This window comes from Diadema antillarum, unplaced genomic scaffold (assembly GCF_040938485.1).
Source record: "Diadema antillarum isolate AM-2024a unplaced genomic scaffold, OU_Dant_1.0 seq00000595_RagTag, whole genome shotgun sequence".
Classification (NCBI taxonomy): Eukaryota; Metazoa; Echinodermata; class Echinoidea; order Diadematoida; family Diadematidae; genus Diadema; species Diadema antillarum.
The window spans coordinates 150,433-167,328 of NW_027271526.1; the positions used below are offsets into that span (position 1 = coordinate 150,433).

At 39.1% G+C, this 16,896-nt stretch overlaps 1 protein-coding gene across 3 annotated transcripts in view; it reads right to left on the reverse strand.

Moving 5' to 3' along the window:
* The window catches only part of LOC139735729 (sodium- and chloride-dependent betaine transporter-like), a 93,744-nt gene that overhangs the window by 35,050 nt on the left and 41,798 nt on the right, over nucleotides 1–16,896 (reverse strand). For all 3 annotated transcript variants that reach the window (XM_071646478.1, XM_071646477.1, XM_071646475.1), the window contains 4 exons: nucleotides 14,690–14,876; nucleotides 8,105–8,236; nucleotides 7,410–7,719; nucleotides 1,601–1,739 (listed from right to left, as the gene is read on the reverse strand). In XM_071646478.1, coding sequence (XP_071502579.1) covers nucleotides 1,601–1,739; nucleotides 7,410–7,719; nucleotides 8,105–8,236; nucleotides 14,690–14,876 — 768 coding nt within the window. The remainder of the gene's footprint in view (nucleotides 1–1,600; nucleotides 1,740–7,409; nucleotides 7,720–8,104; nucleotides 8,237–14,689; nucleotides 14,877–16,896) is intronic.

Below are 16,896 nucleotides of genomic sequence, written 5' to 3' on the forward strand. Positions count from 1 at the left end.
AGGGGACTGCAGTCTATCATCTTCCCATCCCCCTCCCTAATCCCTCCCCTCCCACCTTCCCTCTTCTCCCACCTTCCCCACCCCAAACAGACAGTATATGTACATGTACGAGTCCTCCAGTGGCATTATCAGCATCACCTCTGGCTCACTGGTACCCCTTACTAGTAACTCATACATTTTTGGCCAGCTCCTGGCCCGAGCTAATTTGGCCCGCGCAAAGCTGAAAAATTGCATTCAGTAACTAGCTGTAGAAGAGCCGCGCTACTTTCACGATGACCCATTCACAAACTCGGCCACGTAATGGATAACTACCATGGTAACGGAACGCGTGTTCTGGCGGAGGGCTCGGCCAGGTAATTGTGACCTTTGACCATGCAAGGAATTTTAGCTCGAACCTGGCGCTGATATTGTTCATAAACTCTTTGATCTTTTTATATTTGCGCAATCACTTTTTTTGTTGCGCAATTCCTGCGGACTTCACGGTGGTGCAATCCTAGCACCTCGTGTTGGGATTGATGAGTTTGATCAGTATCGCCTTGTTAATCTGACTGTCAGTGTTGGAGCTGTTTTGGGGGGCTAGCACTAGCACTATAGCACAGAACTTGAAATTACCCAATGTCTCACCAAGTTCAATGATTCTCTGTCAGTAGATTCATTCCTACATTGTACTGCTGGAGTCACATCTCCGCCAACAGACAGGAAATGGCACATCACACACATACTTTCTAGTTCAGCAATACCTAATCAGAGCTACTGAGGGCCTTCCCTGCAAATCTACACACCCCGTGTTATGAGTTGAAGGTCAAAGGTTAACATCCACTCTGATATTGCAAGAATGTATCTCGTGGTGTCATGTTCATATGTACTGGGTGGGGGGGGGGGGGGGGGGGGGGGGGGGGAGGAGTCAGATCATACTGGCAAAACATACCGTGATGATGCACTGGGGGTTTTGCCTCTGCATATAACACACATGCCTCAAAGTCTGTCGACAAGACGTCAATGAGGGTGTTGAAGGGAAGTTGCACATAACTTGTGATCGATGGATGAATAGCGATAATGCCAGGGGAATATCATAGAGTCTATCATCATCATTGATTTCTGCCCACAGCAAAGAAAGGCATCACCAGCATTTCCATCTACCTCTCCCTCCTCCAGTATAAACTAATCCATGGTTTTAAAAAACTGTTCTTCTCGTAGTTTTATTTTACTATTGCTCATTACAGAGGGCATTTTTGTGAAAGTCAAAATGCAGTTGTACATCGAGGGTAAAACTTCCGAAAGACTAAAATGTCTGAAACTAATAAACTGATAACTTCTCTTTACATATTATATGAATATGAATATAATCATGTGTCTTACAAATCTACCTATCTTTTTTTTTTTTTTTTTTTTTGCCTGATACTTTTAGGGGTACATAGTCTCAACACATTTGTTGCAATTTTGTAGTTGGTATACTTCACATCAAACACAATATTACACATTAAATCTTACTTTGGATATTCTACAATGCAATTTCTTATGAAACACAAGTTTTGTTTCCAGTGATTACACCAATCACAGAAAAGAGGGGGGTCATATATTTGATGGGACTTCAAGTTACCTTTCCAGAACTCTTGACTCCTTTGCAGATGCATAGATAAATGAGGATCCAAGCCAGAATCAGGCACAAGAGTAGCTGCCAGTTCATCCCAGCCAGGTCATGCACCCCGTCCGACAGATGAATCTGCAGCACTTTGCGTCTGAAAGAAACAAAACAAAACATGGAGTATGAATAACTTCTAGTACATCATCTGCAAAACTACAGCATTAGAGCATTGGAATCACATCTACATTGTAGCTCTCACTTGAGTGGCAAGGGGGTTGGGTGGCAAGGGGGTTGGGTAGGCAGACTTTGTGTGTTTTTTTGTGTGTTTGTGGGTGCATAGGTGTGTGTGTGTGCGCGCGCAAGTGTGTAGAATCAAGTAGAAGCACGCACCACTTCATAACTTACATGTACATGTACCAGTGAGGGTATATCAGTGAAAATTACCCACACAAGATACATGTACCTTTTGAACTATTTTGAAGGTACTGAGTGTGGGTAACTACATGTACATGCACTTATGGTTAAACAAAATGATATAAATTATTATTATTTTTTTTTTGATGGCTTGGGAGCAGATCTTTGTGATAAAAAAGTTAATAAAACACCAATCTCAAAGTCCAAATGTTAAACGAAAGTAAATAAAATGATAACATCTAACCCGGTCACCATCGCAATGTGAAAGTGCTATGACCTCTCATTTACTTTACTAATGACCAGCCATGAGAAAAATTGCATGTCAAGCAAAATATATGCCTGGTCACATGGTGATACCTCTCAACCCATATTTAACATTAAATAGTACACACACACACACACACAGAGCATCATTCAAGTCAAGGTCAAAATATGACAACTGATAAAAGAGTTGACCTTGTGTTTGATGACAACAGGAAGACAACACAAAATATAACGAAAGATAAATAAAAAGAAATTTAAAGGCCCAATATCTCATATTGCTCAGGCCATTACTAGATGAGCTGCTTTTTGACAGGTGCAATATTGTGATTTGACACAGTTGCTTTTGCTGAATTTTGGTGGAACATGCCCAAGTAACACAGAGGGTCTCAATATTTTATCTTATCACTTGTTGTTGCCTTTGCAGCCAACAAAAACTTGGGCTTGGATGATGGGCATTCTAACCTTTTCACTCTCATCATTGAGTGCTTTTACAGTGTAAATTTTGTCACTTTATTCAGCAGAGAAGACGAGCAAATGCTTTAAATTGGAATGTCATGCATGCGACTGACTTCGGCACGTACAATATGGTCATAGCAAAAATATTTGAAACAGCAGATGTTGAAGGTATGCTGTCTCACTTGTATTTCAGACAAAAGTTGTCTGCTACCAACTGAGATGGCAACTTAGCATTACACGTTTCAATGATAAACTGCCCACCTCCAATCACTGGAGGGGAAATGTTAAGCACAATACAGGATATTCACATCATTTGAGTTGGGCAATAAAACAGATAAGGAATTCGAAGATTAGAGTTACTACAGGACTGAGAAATTGTATACTTTTACATGTTCTAAGGGCATTCTTGTTTACATTCACTACATAATGCAAACTGTTGCATGCAAGCATGTGTAACACAATCAGCAGATGGATGCCAAGAACATGCCTCAGCACATCTCACTTGTCCTTAATTTTTGCAGTATAACTGAGCACTACAAATTAAGCAATACAGTAACTCTAAAGAATGAGTTTTCTTTCACCAGTTGCTATTCCAGGGGCTGGGAGGGAGGGGCTGGGAGGGTTAAGGCATAATCTACTTAATTTTCCTGTGTACAAGGTCATTAACTGATTCACATCCCCTAGCCTTTGGCGACAGGATGTGGTCTTCTGGTGTCCCGATCTAGGTACACTTGTATCCAGTAACAGCATTTAGACTGTATAATGCCCTTGATCATTTATCAGAAATTATCTAGCAATGAGCAAGCTGAAAGATGCATGTATTTCAATGCTGGATACAAGCTCATAGCACCCATCAACAATTGGCAGAACTTCAACTGTCAGTCAGGTCAACCACATGTTTGTAAATTTGATTAATTCATAAACATCCTGGTCAGTATGTCACACCACAGAAAGCTGACATGACAAAACATTGAGTGTATGTGTGCATATATTGCATAATTCAGTCTGGGAGGGCTTTTAAAGCTGATCCACCTGTATGAATTTCCAACTGACATGAACAGTCATGTCATGAATTTGAAACAATGCTTTCCAGTCAATTTGCACCTCTAGTAACAACAATCATGCAGAGAATTTGTGCAGAGGGATCATGAATGACATACAAAAGATGGTGAATTATTCCTTTCACAAATAAACTTTACAAATAAGTTTCTACAGTTGCTTTATTTCATACAGACATAAAAATGTCTGTTTTACATCAAAAGTTCAAATGTAATAACCTTCATGACAGTGAACTGAACTTAATCATGCAGACAAAACTCAAGTTTTGAAAGCAAATTGTTGCAGTGTGAGTACACAAAGGCCATCAAATGGATCTGATCAGTTTCAACAACAAACACACGTACGCACTAACCTAACAACTATCAACTAATCCTGGAGAATCAAGTAGGGTACACTTGTCCTGCTTATCAAATTTAACGGCCAAGGGGATTAGGAATTGTGCTCATTTTTTGATGTGTCAAACTGTACATTTGGCTTGAACGATACAGTAGAAAATGTACACAGAAAATTATTTCTACAATTTCTGGTATCAGCTAATTTCTCATTTGTATGAGCCAAGATCGAGTGGATAACTTGGTGCCAGCATTTGAAATTGCTTTCTTTAAAACACAAGATAACAATCACAACAGCTGCTCTTCTGTTTTCTTTAAGGGGAGTGCAGATTTAGAGCCTGGAGATGAAGGCTTACAAAAATTTTAAGTATTCTAAAGGTCACGGCAGAGAATAAAATTTCTGATGAAACAATAAATTTCATTTGGTTAAAACATATTAAATGCAGTGTATCCTACCATTACAATATCAGATAAAAATACCTTTATTAATAGGCATACTGATGTATTTTGCTGGTTCAGTGATCAATTTGCTTAATGGTATTTTGAGCATTAAACATTACTTCTGTGATAAATTTTGCTTGCAAGATTTTTAGTATTAAACAATATCCACAGTTTGCAAAAAAAAATTCAAAAGCTGATTGACTGTGTGCAATGAAAGCAGGACTAGGGAATTATCATTTTACGCTGTTTGACGCTCTTTCTTCCAACACTACAGAGCATTTTACATATAATTTACCAATATGTGACAAAAATCTTGGTTTAGATATGAGTTGCTCACAAATGGCATATTACGCCACTGAAACAATCAGTTGATAAGCGGAATGAGAAACCAGTGCCACGACCTTGACAACTTGTTGTCAACAGTTTTGCAACAAACAATCGACCCATTTCTGATGTTGGTCAGAAATTTTCACCTAGGATGTCAGGATCATGGGTTGGTTTCAAAATCACTAAGTTAGGAGGCCACCATCACGCAGCTGTGTGTGTGAATTCAAATGAGTCCAACATTGTGGCAGGAAGGCATAGGAAACTACATCAAACTTGGTTCAAAGCTATTGGTCGCTCTATCCAATGGTCTCATTTTGAAATCAGTGGAAAAGATCAGTATGGGGGGGGACATCCAGGCCAGATGTACATGCATGATCTAAATTGGAGTTCCTGTCATTGTTTAAGGCTAAATATCTGTTCCATTGAAGGGGGGGGGGGGGGGGGACTAAACATCCAACTCCAAATCACCCTTGTACTATTTGTAACCGTAAAATGATCTTGATTTCAACATTAAAACCTGTCAAGATTTGCCTGACCACATGCATAGTTGATGCAGTACAAATATTTCTGATGAAGTGAGCATTGAGAAGTGTGTGGAATGGAGCCTTCTAAAACACAATGATATGAAAATGCCATGTTTAAAACATCCACATCAACCCAGTATAACGTCCTAACTCTAAATCAAGGTACAAGTGTATTATGAACAAAGAAAGACATCTGTCTCTCATTGGATGATTAGTTTGCTTGTCATTAAGTTGTTACTTCATGATATCCATCTGGGCACATCTATGCAGTGTCGTATGTATGTGCGTGTGTGTGTGTGTGTGTGTGTGTGCATAGAGTGTGTGATGGGCCGATCGCGAGTGAGAGAAAATGATCCGAACTTCACGAACACTTGGCGCCTTACTTCCTGCCCCAAACAGTAGATCGAGGCTGATGGATTTATACAATAACTTATCGTTTGGAGCATGATACCCACAGTGGGGCTCAAACTTTGTAAAAAGCTGACTCTACAGTAAAAACATTGATTGACCAATGTGACTGCAACTATCAAAACAAGAGTCTCAGATTCAAAACAGATACTGTAGATTTTAAGATGTGCAACCCTCCTTGTACAATGTAATGCACTACTGTGGTGGCAGTATTTAAAATACGTAAATTTGTGAGAATTTGGCAGATACAATTATATCCATTTATTGGGACAAATACTAAATCACTTGCTTGTAAAATACCAGCAAGTGTTCTTAATATCAGGTCCTTGAAAACCACAGTAATCCTATAAATTAAATCATAAAGTCCTGCCTATCAGAAATGTCAGTTTGAGAGCAAATCTTTGGACCCTGTTGCTGGTAGGTTGGAAAATGTAGAATCCTACAGCTCAGTTGTACTTTTAGTTACATTTTGTGGTGGCGAGTAATCATTTTTTCTAAATATAAAAACACATTAAATGTGTCAATTAGACACCTCTGCAGATAGACAGTCTGAGAAATAACACTACTGTACAGCGTTGCATGTACCTTGTACGTATAACAAAATCCCACAAAAGAAAAAGATTATTTAACACATTTTCGATGAGAAAATATTGCTATAGGGACTTGTTCAAATGAAAAATACAGGTTAGCATATCATTCTGTTGAGGCTGTAGTGGGTTTGAAGATCATTGGCTTTTCCTCGCTGTTTTTGCTCATCCGGGGATATTTAAACACATGCTGACAGCTGATGTAATAGCCTGCAGCACCTATTGTGCCAGATAAAGTACAACACTTCACTGTTGGTGAATTACCTAAATGTTATCAAAGCATACTCAAGCACCTTCTTGACAGTGCACACATGGTCTACAAGAAGTGATTAACAGTTCTCCAGCAGACTCGCTCGTTCTTGTATTCTGTCAAACTAACTTATGGTTAGAGATTTGTAGGGTATTGCCTGTAATCACAGTTTCACATCTCGCAATGCTTTTTCTGCATTTCTTTGCTCTGATTCTCAACAGGGACAATAAAACCATATGATCTCAACTAACTATAGTTACGTTCAGACGACAAGCCTTAACCTCGAGGCTAGAGCTTGTAGTTAGGGACCGTGAAGACGCACTCGTAGTTAGCTAACCTCGAGGTTTGCTTGATGTTAAGAGCCACAAGAAATCTAATGGTTAGCGCTCTAACCACGAGGGGGGGGGGGGGGGGTCCCCACTTGTAGTTAAGCACCATGTGGACACAAAAATCAACGCACTCAAAAGGGGTAGGAATTTGACCTCGAGGTTTCGTAACCTCGAGGTCAAGATTTGTGGTGTGGACGCACGTGGTAGTTAGGGGGCAAGAGCTTAACCTCAAGGTTTCCTAACCTCGAGGTAAGGGCCTGTCTTCAGAATGAAGACCTTGATAAGAGAATCAGGTGGTTGGTATTGTGTTCAAATCTGTAATTCCACTCATTTGAGATTCATCTAAAGCTGATGCCTCTCCCAGTCTTAAAGATACAGTTTGTTGAAAGCTGCTAGTGGGCGATACAAAATCTAGAAATCGATCAGGACTTACTCCCAAAACTCCACAGTGGCCGTTTTTATGGTCTCATTCGTACAGTTCACGCTGCTCATCAGTGCACCTGTGACGTCTAAGGGGGTGACGGTGGTGGGTGCGACAGTCGTTGTATTAATGGCCTCATCAGTCTCGTTAGCTGCATTAGTGCCCGGAACAAAGCAGCAGGGCGTGTTCCAGATGTTGTTGCAGTGGGACCAGGGCAGCACGGAGGTGAAGGACATGAACATGTAGTACAATGCCCAGGCCATGATGATGATGTAATAGGTGTTCAGGAAGAGCAGGATGACCACACTGGCAATGCCAATACCTGAGGATGGGACAGCATCCCAACAAGATTGTTTTATCAACAGTTTGCATTGCATTGCACACCTGTTGGAGATATGTCCAGTTAATGAACTGCAGGACAACTAAATGACAACCTACACAGGTATCCAACTGAGTAAAATTTGGCTTTTAATTACTGGAGTCCTATAACAGTTCATTGCTTCTAGTCAACACATCTTTGGCTTTGAAGCAATTCTCTAAATGACTAATTTCTTCACATAATCATGTGCACACAGGTGCATAATATATAAATCATCATATACCTACATTGTACAGATCAAAGGCTTCAAGTGCATCTAAGTTTGGGGAGGGGGAGGTATGAACAAAGATTACAGCCTACTACTGGGTGGGGTCTGTGTCACACTCACCTCTGAATATGGGACTGATGCCCCATGCTGTGATCCCACCCTGGTTGGTGTACTGGCCAAGACCGATCTCAAGAATCAGGAGAGGGATGCCGGCGATGAAGAGGCAGATGAAATACGGAATCAAGAATGCACCTGAATAAGTCCAAATAAATACAGAGAGAGAGAGATTTTTAAAGGAATCATTCACATTTGACTGGGCAGATTTTTTTCCTTAATATACAAGGGGCCTTCTTTCGTATCACCATGCTGGTAAACATATTTTCCAATGCTTCCAACAAACGTAGAAGGAAAAAAAAACACATTATTTTTCATGGATATTTAATCTTATGACTCGTCATTATGCTATACTGTGGGGAAAAAAGAACAAAATTAAAAACACAACACACACAAAAAAAAATCATACATAGAGACCTAACTTTTGACCTTGGATGCTAAGATAATTTGTTTTGAGGTCATATGTACAGTAGGTGAGAACACATGTGTTTTATGCACCCTTCACTCTCATTGACCATCCGGAATGGAGGCTTAATTCATTTCACACATGCTACAGTGGAAGGTATGGGTCAATTGAAGAAAAGGGCATTTATTTAAAACAACAAAAAGACCCACACCAACACTGATCCAACACAGAGACATTACATCTATATACCAAGTTAGCGCTATATTCGGGTACCTCATATAGCTGCATCTTTCTAGGTATATTTACAGATGGCTTAACAGAAAAGTACAAGTGTCAGGTGCACATTACAAAGGGCTTTCCTGAAGGAAATTGAATTAGACACTGAAGCATCCCTGACTGGGTCAAGTTATAAGTATGGTCACAACAGATGAACCCAGCACATGACCCCATTCTTACTGTTGAAATAGGATCAATCTTCACACGGGTGATATAGGAGATACGCGATATAATCTTCTATTGCTTGACAGTATGCATATAAGCATGCATGTACAGCAACAACACCCCTACAGATTCTACTTCTGTAGCGGTGGTAGCTGAGGTGGCTGCGTGCATATTACGCTTGCATCTATCGCGGCCTAATCATTAAGGAAGCCTGGTCTTCCACCTTGCTTGCATTCTCACTGAAACATAAGAGAGATCGTTTAGGAGGCAATCTCAAGAGGTGAGATCCAATGACAAGCTTCTGGGACCTACACGTACACTCCTCCACATATCTTAAACACTATGATAACGTGTAGTCTAATCAAGAGTTAACCATCTTCTGCAGTAAGAAGTGGCCGGGTACTGAACTACTTTCTTTACAGTACTAACGCATGGGTTTTGGAGATATTCTTATCAAATCTACATCTGTGTCTCCTATAGATGCCTTATCAGTTTTACTTCTTATTAAAGTATTTTGATAAAGGGTATTGCACAATAAACAGTTATTTGAACTATATTGACAACGATGGCCACGACTGCCAGTTCTTGAAGATGTAATTTGTCTCTGTGATCTTAACTGCTATAACTCAGCATAATGAATTGTATTAACTAGGAAATTGTCCAGAAAAACATTCCAGAGCTTGATAACAATTTGACAAAAATGGATACCTTTCACAAGTTTTTACTTCTCTTTTTCCCCAAAGTGGAAGGCATTGGGACCATTTCAGGGTTGCAGAGATGCAGTGAAGTGCAATATTTGACCTCGTTAAGAAATAGAAAGAAAACCTTTATCTTCCCCTGTAAGCATAATGCAATCTCACTTGGGTCACTTCAGGGTTATTCAGGGACTCTCATGAATTCATCAAATACCTAAAAAGATCTTGCAACGAAAGGTTTGGAGCGCAAACACCAAGGCAAAAACATATCTGACTCTTATGATCAATTGGTAATTTTCCAGTTTTTCGTACACACATCAGATACAATTGTCACTAGTTTCAAACTGAAGCTGCACTTGATTTACTCCATCATTTTTCCTCTGAATTTCCATCAATGTGACCTGCATGTCAGTGGTTTAACTCATCAAGTCTCAGAATTCATGATTATGTGATCTGGTGCAGCATACAGATCTTCATTATCAAATTTACTTTTTTTAATAGTGTTTCATTTCACTTGGGCCCTTTGGCATTAATATTGTAAGCTTTTTCATTTGAAGAATTGTCAAGAGTCTCACAAATTACTAAATTGGAAAAACACTTTGGAAGATTCCTATTTCTTTCAAAGTGACAAACTTTTGTAAATTTGATTCTTTTTTCTCTTTGCAGGTTTGCAGATTTTATGAATTGAACAAGTTCCTATAATCTTTCTGAATAAAATATATGCAGTGAAATTCAAAGCTGCCAACTGAATGAGAAGATGAGAATATGACTTGAAGAGTTAATGCATTAAGTAGTGCACAAAGGTAGACAGTTTTTGCCTTCTGTTCCTGATGACATACAAGTTGAAGGCATCAGATCCTGGCCTATTTCACAGGTTTCCTTAACCCATCCAGGAAGGACTGATTTTCCAATTTTAACACACATTTCCATTTACCCCAGCCCTAGAATACTCAGTACTAGTCTTTCAAGGGTTAATACTATGCTACAGATCACCCTCTATAACTTGTAGCACTAAAAAAAAGAGAAGAAAGTTCAGAGCACAGTCAATGCAAATCCATGCAAAGGACATGTCTCATACATAAACACAAAAATGAGACAAGGGCTTTGGGTGGAGGGCACATACAGTTTACTATGATAGAGGATAACAAGGAATTTGACAGTGACCAAAAGATTCACTACCTATTAATCAATGGCACTCAAATCTGAGAAAGCAGACTTTGGGGGCACCTTGAAGGAAAACAGTACACTGACTGCTTGGATGCTAACAACTAAAACAATTGATTAACTAGGAAAACTTACTATTCTTTTTTTTGGGGGGGTGGGGTGGGATGGGGCAGAATTGTATCTCCACTTGGTAACTATGAAATACAAACTGTATGCAGCCACGCCCACTGATAAAACAGATTTTCTATTCCCTTCCCACTTTAACAATTACACCCCTCTTCATTTCATTTTCTTGCTTACAAAATAATAATCTAAGTTAGAACTTACATTGTTGATGTTGTTGTACCCGACATTCCCTTTCCAACTCAAAAAGCGAGCTTTTGTGTCATGACACAATAGGCTGCCTTTCAAAAACCTGGCATCTAGGTACTGCTGTTGGTACATGTCTTTGGAGCTGGTCAGTGCTTATTTATCTAAAAACCCCTGTCAATATTTACTGTCATCAAAGAGCCCCTCAGTCTTCTGCAGTGGTTCCACCCTACCTTCTCTTGTGATGCAAATTTGGTGGGGTCTTTTTAACCCTTTCAGACATACTTATTTAAATCACAATGGAAATCTAATGCAACATATCTGCTTGCAGTCAACGCAGCAACAAAGCACTGATTGTACTGCAACTATTGCAAGGTTTTGTGTGAAACAACAGTGCATTTATGGTCCGACTATGATTTTGTTTCACTGAGTTCCTCAGTAATTGCCTTAGTCCTTAAATTTCGAGGTTGCATTTAAAATCTTGACAGGCTCAGGGCATCAACATCTTTCAAAGCAGGAAATTTCTTGCAAAACAACAAAAATACCTGTAAGTAAAATTTGGAGGCAATGTAGGGTAATACATGATTTGATATTAAGGAAATTACATTTTTTAATGAAATCTTGCCTTTCTATTGTCCATCCTTTTTGAGCATGTCCATAATATAAAAATCTCAATAAAATCCATTCCTTTCACACAAATATTCAATATGAACAAATGTGTGAAGTCTGCGTCTGCGTCTTCAGGCATCAGTAAATTTCATGATGACAGGGTATTACTTACACACACACACACAAACAAAACCCTTTTCAGTTTTGAAACAATTCACACTGGGCTATTTTCAGATGAGCAAGCATGCTTGACAACACATTGTATTACAATGGTTTCATATCTGAGCCTGATACTGTCTGTGCTATGACATGACTCATCTGTTTCTTTCAAATTTATATACAGATAATACTCTCAATTCTCATTTCAGTGACCCCTTACCGAGACCCCTTTTAAAAGAGTAAACTATGACCGAATTTGAGAGGGGAAAAAACCCCTATTTAAATTATTGTGTTGCCCTTCGTCCTTCAATGTTACATTTCAGTATGTGCTGCTTCAGATGATTTTTTATAAACTTCATTTTTTTTTTTTTTTTTTTTTTGGGGGGGGGGGGGGGGGGAAGTTCAATGTAGTATGGCTGAAGTACGTCTGTAGGACAAACAAGCATGCACTTGCTTATCAGCCGGATGTATCATTGACAAGTGTTCCTATACAGATAGACTGACATGTGGTAAACTACTTGGCCAGGTTCAATGAATAATGTTAGAACATACAACTTTTGTACATTGTAATGATTAAAAAAAAAATGGAAAAAAAAATCATGGAAGGAAGCTAATACAATATCCTTCCTGTTACTGCTGTAGACTGCAAATTTTACATGATGAAGAGAGAGGGAGAGAAAACAAACAACAAGTTGCTTTTACACATCCCACCTGGACTAAAGCTGCAAACTTGTATAGACATCAGTACACTAGTGTATGTACATCAGTCATGATATTGGTTTTGAAATCTTTAATCTTAATATGTATACATTCAATAAAGATTGAATAGGGCCTATTCCCGTGACCTGTAGAAACATTGCTTTGTTTCAACATGGTTTTTGAAAACAACAAAAAAGAAAACTGAAGTGCATCAAACATGTCATGAAATTATTAGGCCTAAGTTGTCTACAAGTATTACTGCCAAGTGCACTTTGATTTATGCTGTTCATTTTCCTGCATTGTGATTAAAATTTCATCAATATATGGCCTTTGTTTTATGCAAGGTAGTATTTGATCTCGGATTGAAATTTGTTCTATATTATAAATTAAGGATGTATGTATTATCCTGCAGCAAGTGCACTAGATATAGATTTTTAATACAATGACCTTTCCGATTCCTCAACTCCTCAACTAATGTTTACAAGTAATCGCTTTGAAGCAAATCTCAAAGTTGCATGAATTTCATGTCAAAATAATTTTCAGAAAACTGTCAGTTATACCTGTGTACTGGTAACTAACAGATATACATCAATATTACAGTACATGTACAAAAACAACCTCGACATCATTTAACTAGCATCTTAAAATCCCTAACAATGCATCACACTCCTATTCAGACTACCAACATCAGTCATCACGTTGACATTTTAATAGAGAAAATAAATACAGACGTGTGGTTGACATTAATATCTTTTGCTATAGTTTAAACTGAGCACTTTAATTTCATCATTCTTGTATCACAGTAGACCCTATTCTGAATGAACTGATGCTGGCTGGGACTACAAAGTAGCTTTTCTTTCCATAGTCACATAATCTCAATCCATCACAAATTACTCTACCAAAGAAGTCGTACGTAACTTCAGAGTTCTGGTGATATTTCAAAGTGGGGAACACTGGTTTTGGAGCCTAACCACCCAGACACATGCATGTAGATCCTTTCCATAAAACTTAACCTTGCCTTTATACAAACAAGTCAAACAACTGACCATTTTCTACTCGCAGTTTGGAAGATGGATCCGATGTTTTTGGTAATGAAATGTGCATTACTTCAGTGTGATGGCACTGTCAGTTTTCATTTCTTAACTTTGTCTTGATGCGTTTATCATTAAAAAATCAGTACAAAGTTTCACTGTTCTTTACAAACTATGAAGTTCTGAAATGTAATGTTAGTACTCCATAGTCTAGTGGTGTATTAAACACGGACAGCACACTGACAGTCTGCTAAACACATGTTGTTAGTATCAAGTACTAGTCACACTTCAGCAATACAAGTGTAGAACAGTCTCTACTAATGGTGACTTTCCTGATTTCCCCCCTTACTCAGTTCTCTATAAAAATAAAATAGAGCCTAACATTATAACAGAATCTAGAGGTGGTCAATTTGTTGGATTTAGATCTATAGATTGTGCAGGGAACACACCCATCTGGTTCACTGTATTGTTAAGTTATCCAATTCAGATAAAGCAGCACTCTATAAATATAATCAAGTTAAGGCTATGGTGTAAACTTTGTCGTTAGATCTGAGATTCTAGTGTAAAGAAACTAGTTCTAATGCGTTACTTTCCCTTTGTTGCTTCTAGTAACATCCCGGTTCTATAAATTGAAAAATGGACTGTTAAAGGGATCGTATAGTTTTGGTTGAGACCTAATTTCAGATTTCTAACAGTTTTGGTGAGATAATGAGAAACCTCTTATGAAATATGAAAGAGCATGTAATTCTATGAGGAATTCAACGTTTATTTCATGAAAATTGGTTTTAAAATGGCTGAGATATAAAAAAAAAGAGCGATTCTATACAGTGTGGGACCCACACTTTATTACGATCGCTTTGTTTTACTTTGTTTTTAGATGTTTCAGTCATTCTAAACCCAATTTTCATCAAATAAACTTTGAATTCCTCTTAAAATGGTATGCTCTGCACTTTTCTATATCATAAGTGTTTTTTTGGTATCTCGCAAAAAGTTAAAAGCATATCTCTCATCTCCACCAATACTGTACCATCCCTTTTGTAACTTTAACATAAATGGAAAGTCTGCTTATTGTAATTACCTCCTCCATTTTTGTAGCACAGGTAAGGGAACCTCCAGACGTTTCCCAAGCCGACGGAGAATCCGATAAGGGCGAGAACGAAGTCAAGTTTGTTGGTCCACGTGCCTCTACTCTTCAGCTCACCGGAGCTAGAACCGTCCTTTCCCTTGCCCTTGACAGCGGCGCCGTTGGCCGTCGGATCATCTTTCTGCGGGGAAGGAGTGATATCAGAAGTAGATCCTGAAAAATTTGTGTTGTCCTGTCCGTTCATTCTGACTGATGCATAGACAAAGTTACTCGCGTATAAAATCCAGAGTGTGTTAATGTTAATTTCAGGGTTAGGCTGAAATTTGCGTCAGTTCCGAAAGAAGTTTTTTTCTCTCCTTGTTGAACGATCAAAAGTGCAATAGTCAGACCCAACTCCACGGTTAAGATGAGTCTTCAGAGAATAGTCTTATAGTTACGACTCGAAGAGGGAGGAGTCAACCATCGGCACTTTTTTAACAGGTGGATTTTAGGGGCGGAAACAAAAGCACCACACAAAAAAAAAACAATGACTGACAAAAGACGCGGTAAGTATGATGTCGTGAAGCAGGTGGGATGCACAGAGGCACTAAATGGACATGAGAGCTGCTGCTAACTGTCTCGTCCGCTATTAGGATCACTCTGCTAGCTGCTGGGTAATGGGAGCTTACACGGGTTATTGATTGGTCTGCTGCTTTCTTCTTCACTTGATCTGAGCCGCTATGCTAACGTAACTGCAGCAAGCTGTGATCATCAGCGACTGCTGCTTTGTACTTGATTACGCGCGCGCTGTTACTCCACTAGCGCTAGCTAAATGATGGCATGAATAGTACTAGTATTAGTAACGGTAAACACCGGTTGAGGTGTCGCTTCCCGTAATCCTTTGCTTATCACCTGACTGAGTGAACATGTGGTGTACCCGCCGCCAGCGCTCCAAACCAAGGCCACTGCCGTAGTAATTTGCAGACGACATCCGGTTAAACCGTTCAACTGCTGTTCGCCGCCGTCTACGAGCACGGACGGGGACGTTTACACGCAAAAGGCCTCGCACTGGATTACCAGTACAGGGTGTGTGGATGTCCTCGCGTGCGCATTCAGTCTAACATAAGCGAAGAATGTTACGGTGGTCATGAAGACAAGGTGGTCGCCGATGAGGCGGTCGCCAGCCTGGAAAGAGATGTTGGTGTCAGGGGAAGGCTTTATCTTCCGGCTTCATCTAGATCTGATCTACAATCAATTAATAAATTGGACAATCGCTCTCCATGCATTTGACAAAGTGAAATAATTTATGTAACAGATGATTGTTGTGTTTGTTTTTTTTTTGGGGGGGGGTCATGGGTTTTGTGGGTTTTTTCTCTTTGCAATTCAATTCAATTTATTTCAATTTATTTCTATTTCAATTTATTTTCACAAACCATTCACAAATAACACAAACCCCTTGTGCAAAAAAAAAATAATAATGATAATAACAGAATCTCTAAAGTAAAACATCGAAAGCGAATGATTCGGCTTTTTCGTAGACATTCGAGTCTCTGAAAATGTATGGTCATTTTCACCCTGGAAATTATGTCACCCCATGGACTTTCACTGACGAAAGTGAATAGGGGCCTACTATCTATTCTGGGATCGACCCTTCTTTTGCATCTAATGCATCTAAAAAGTTAATGTGCAGTGTGGGGGGAGGCATTGTGATTAAAATGGTTTGAGAAACCACTGGAGCCTACACATCTATTCTGTGTAAGTAACTTTATGGTTATTGTTTATTAGTTTTATGTTTCATGATCTTGATAATTTTGAGAATCATTAGTAAATATTGTGATTTCCTTTGAAATAATAAAAACAAAATTGCAAAAAAAAAAAAGTCTTTTCATCTCGAGTCCGACAACGTAGCCTACTCGGCGCATTTCTCAATAAATACGGTTCAGATGCCAATCATGGCGTTATGAACCGCCCCAAGTACCCCAACTCGAGTAGCCCCGCCTATAAAGCTATTTGGTCTGACCTCAATTTACATGCTTCTTTGAATCTTACAATGGTTTCTAGTACACAAGTGGTGTACGTGTGGGTGTGTCACCATGTGAGTTAATGCGCATGCTCGCCAGAAACCAAACCCCTTTTGCGGACGAGAAAAATTGGGGAAGGCCACCTAATAATGGGAGGGGTTATACACATTTACTCAGGCTCTGGAAACAAACTAGAGTAGT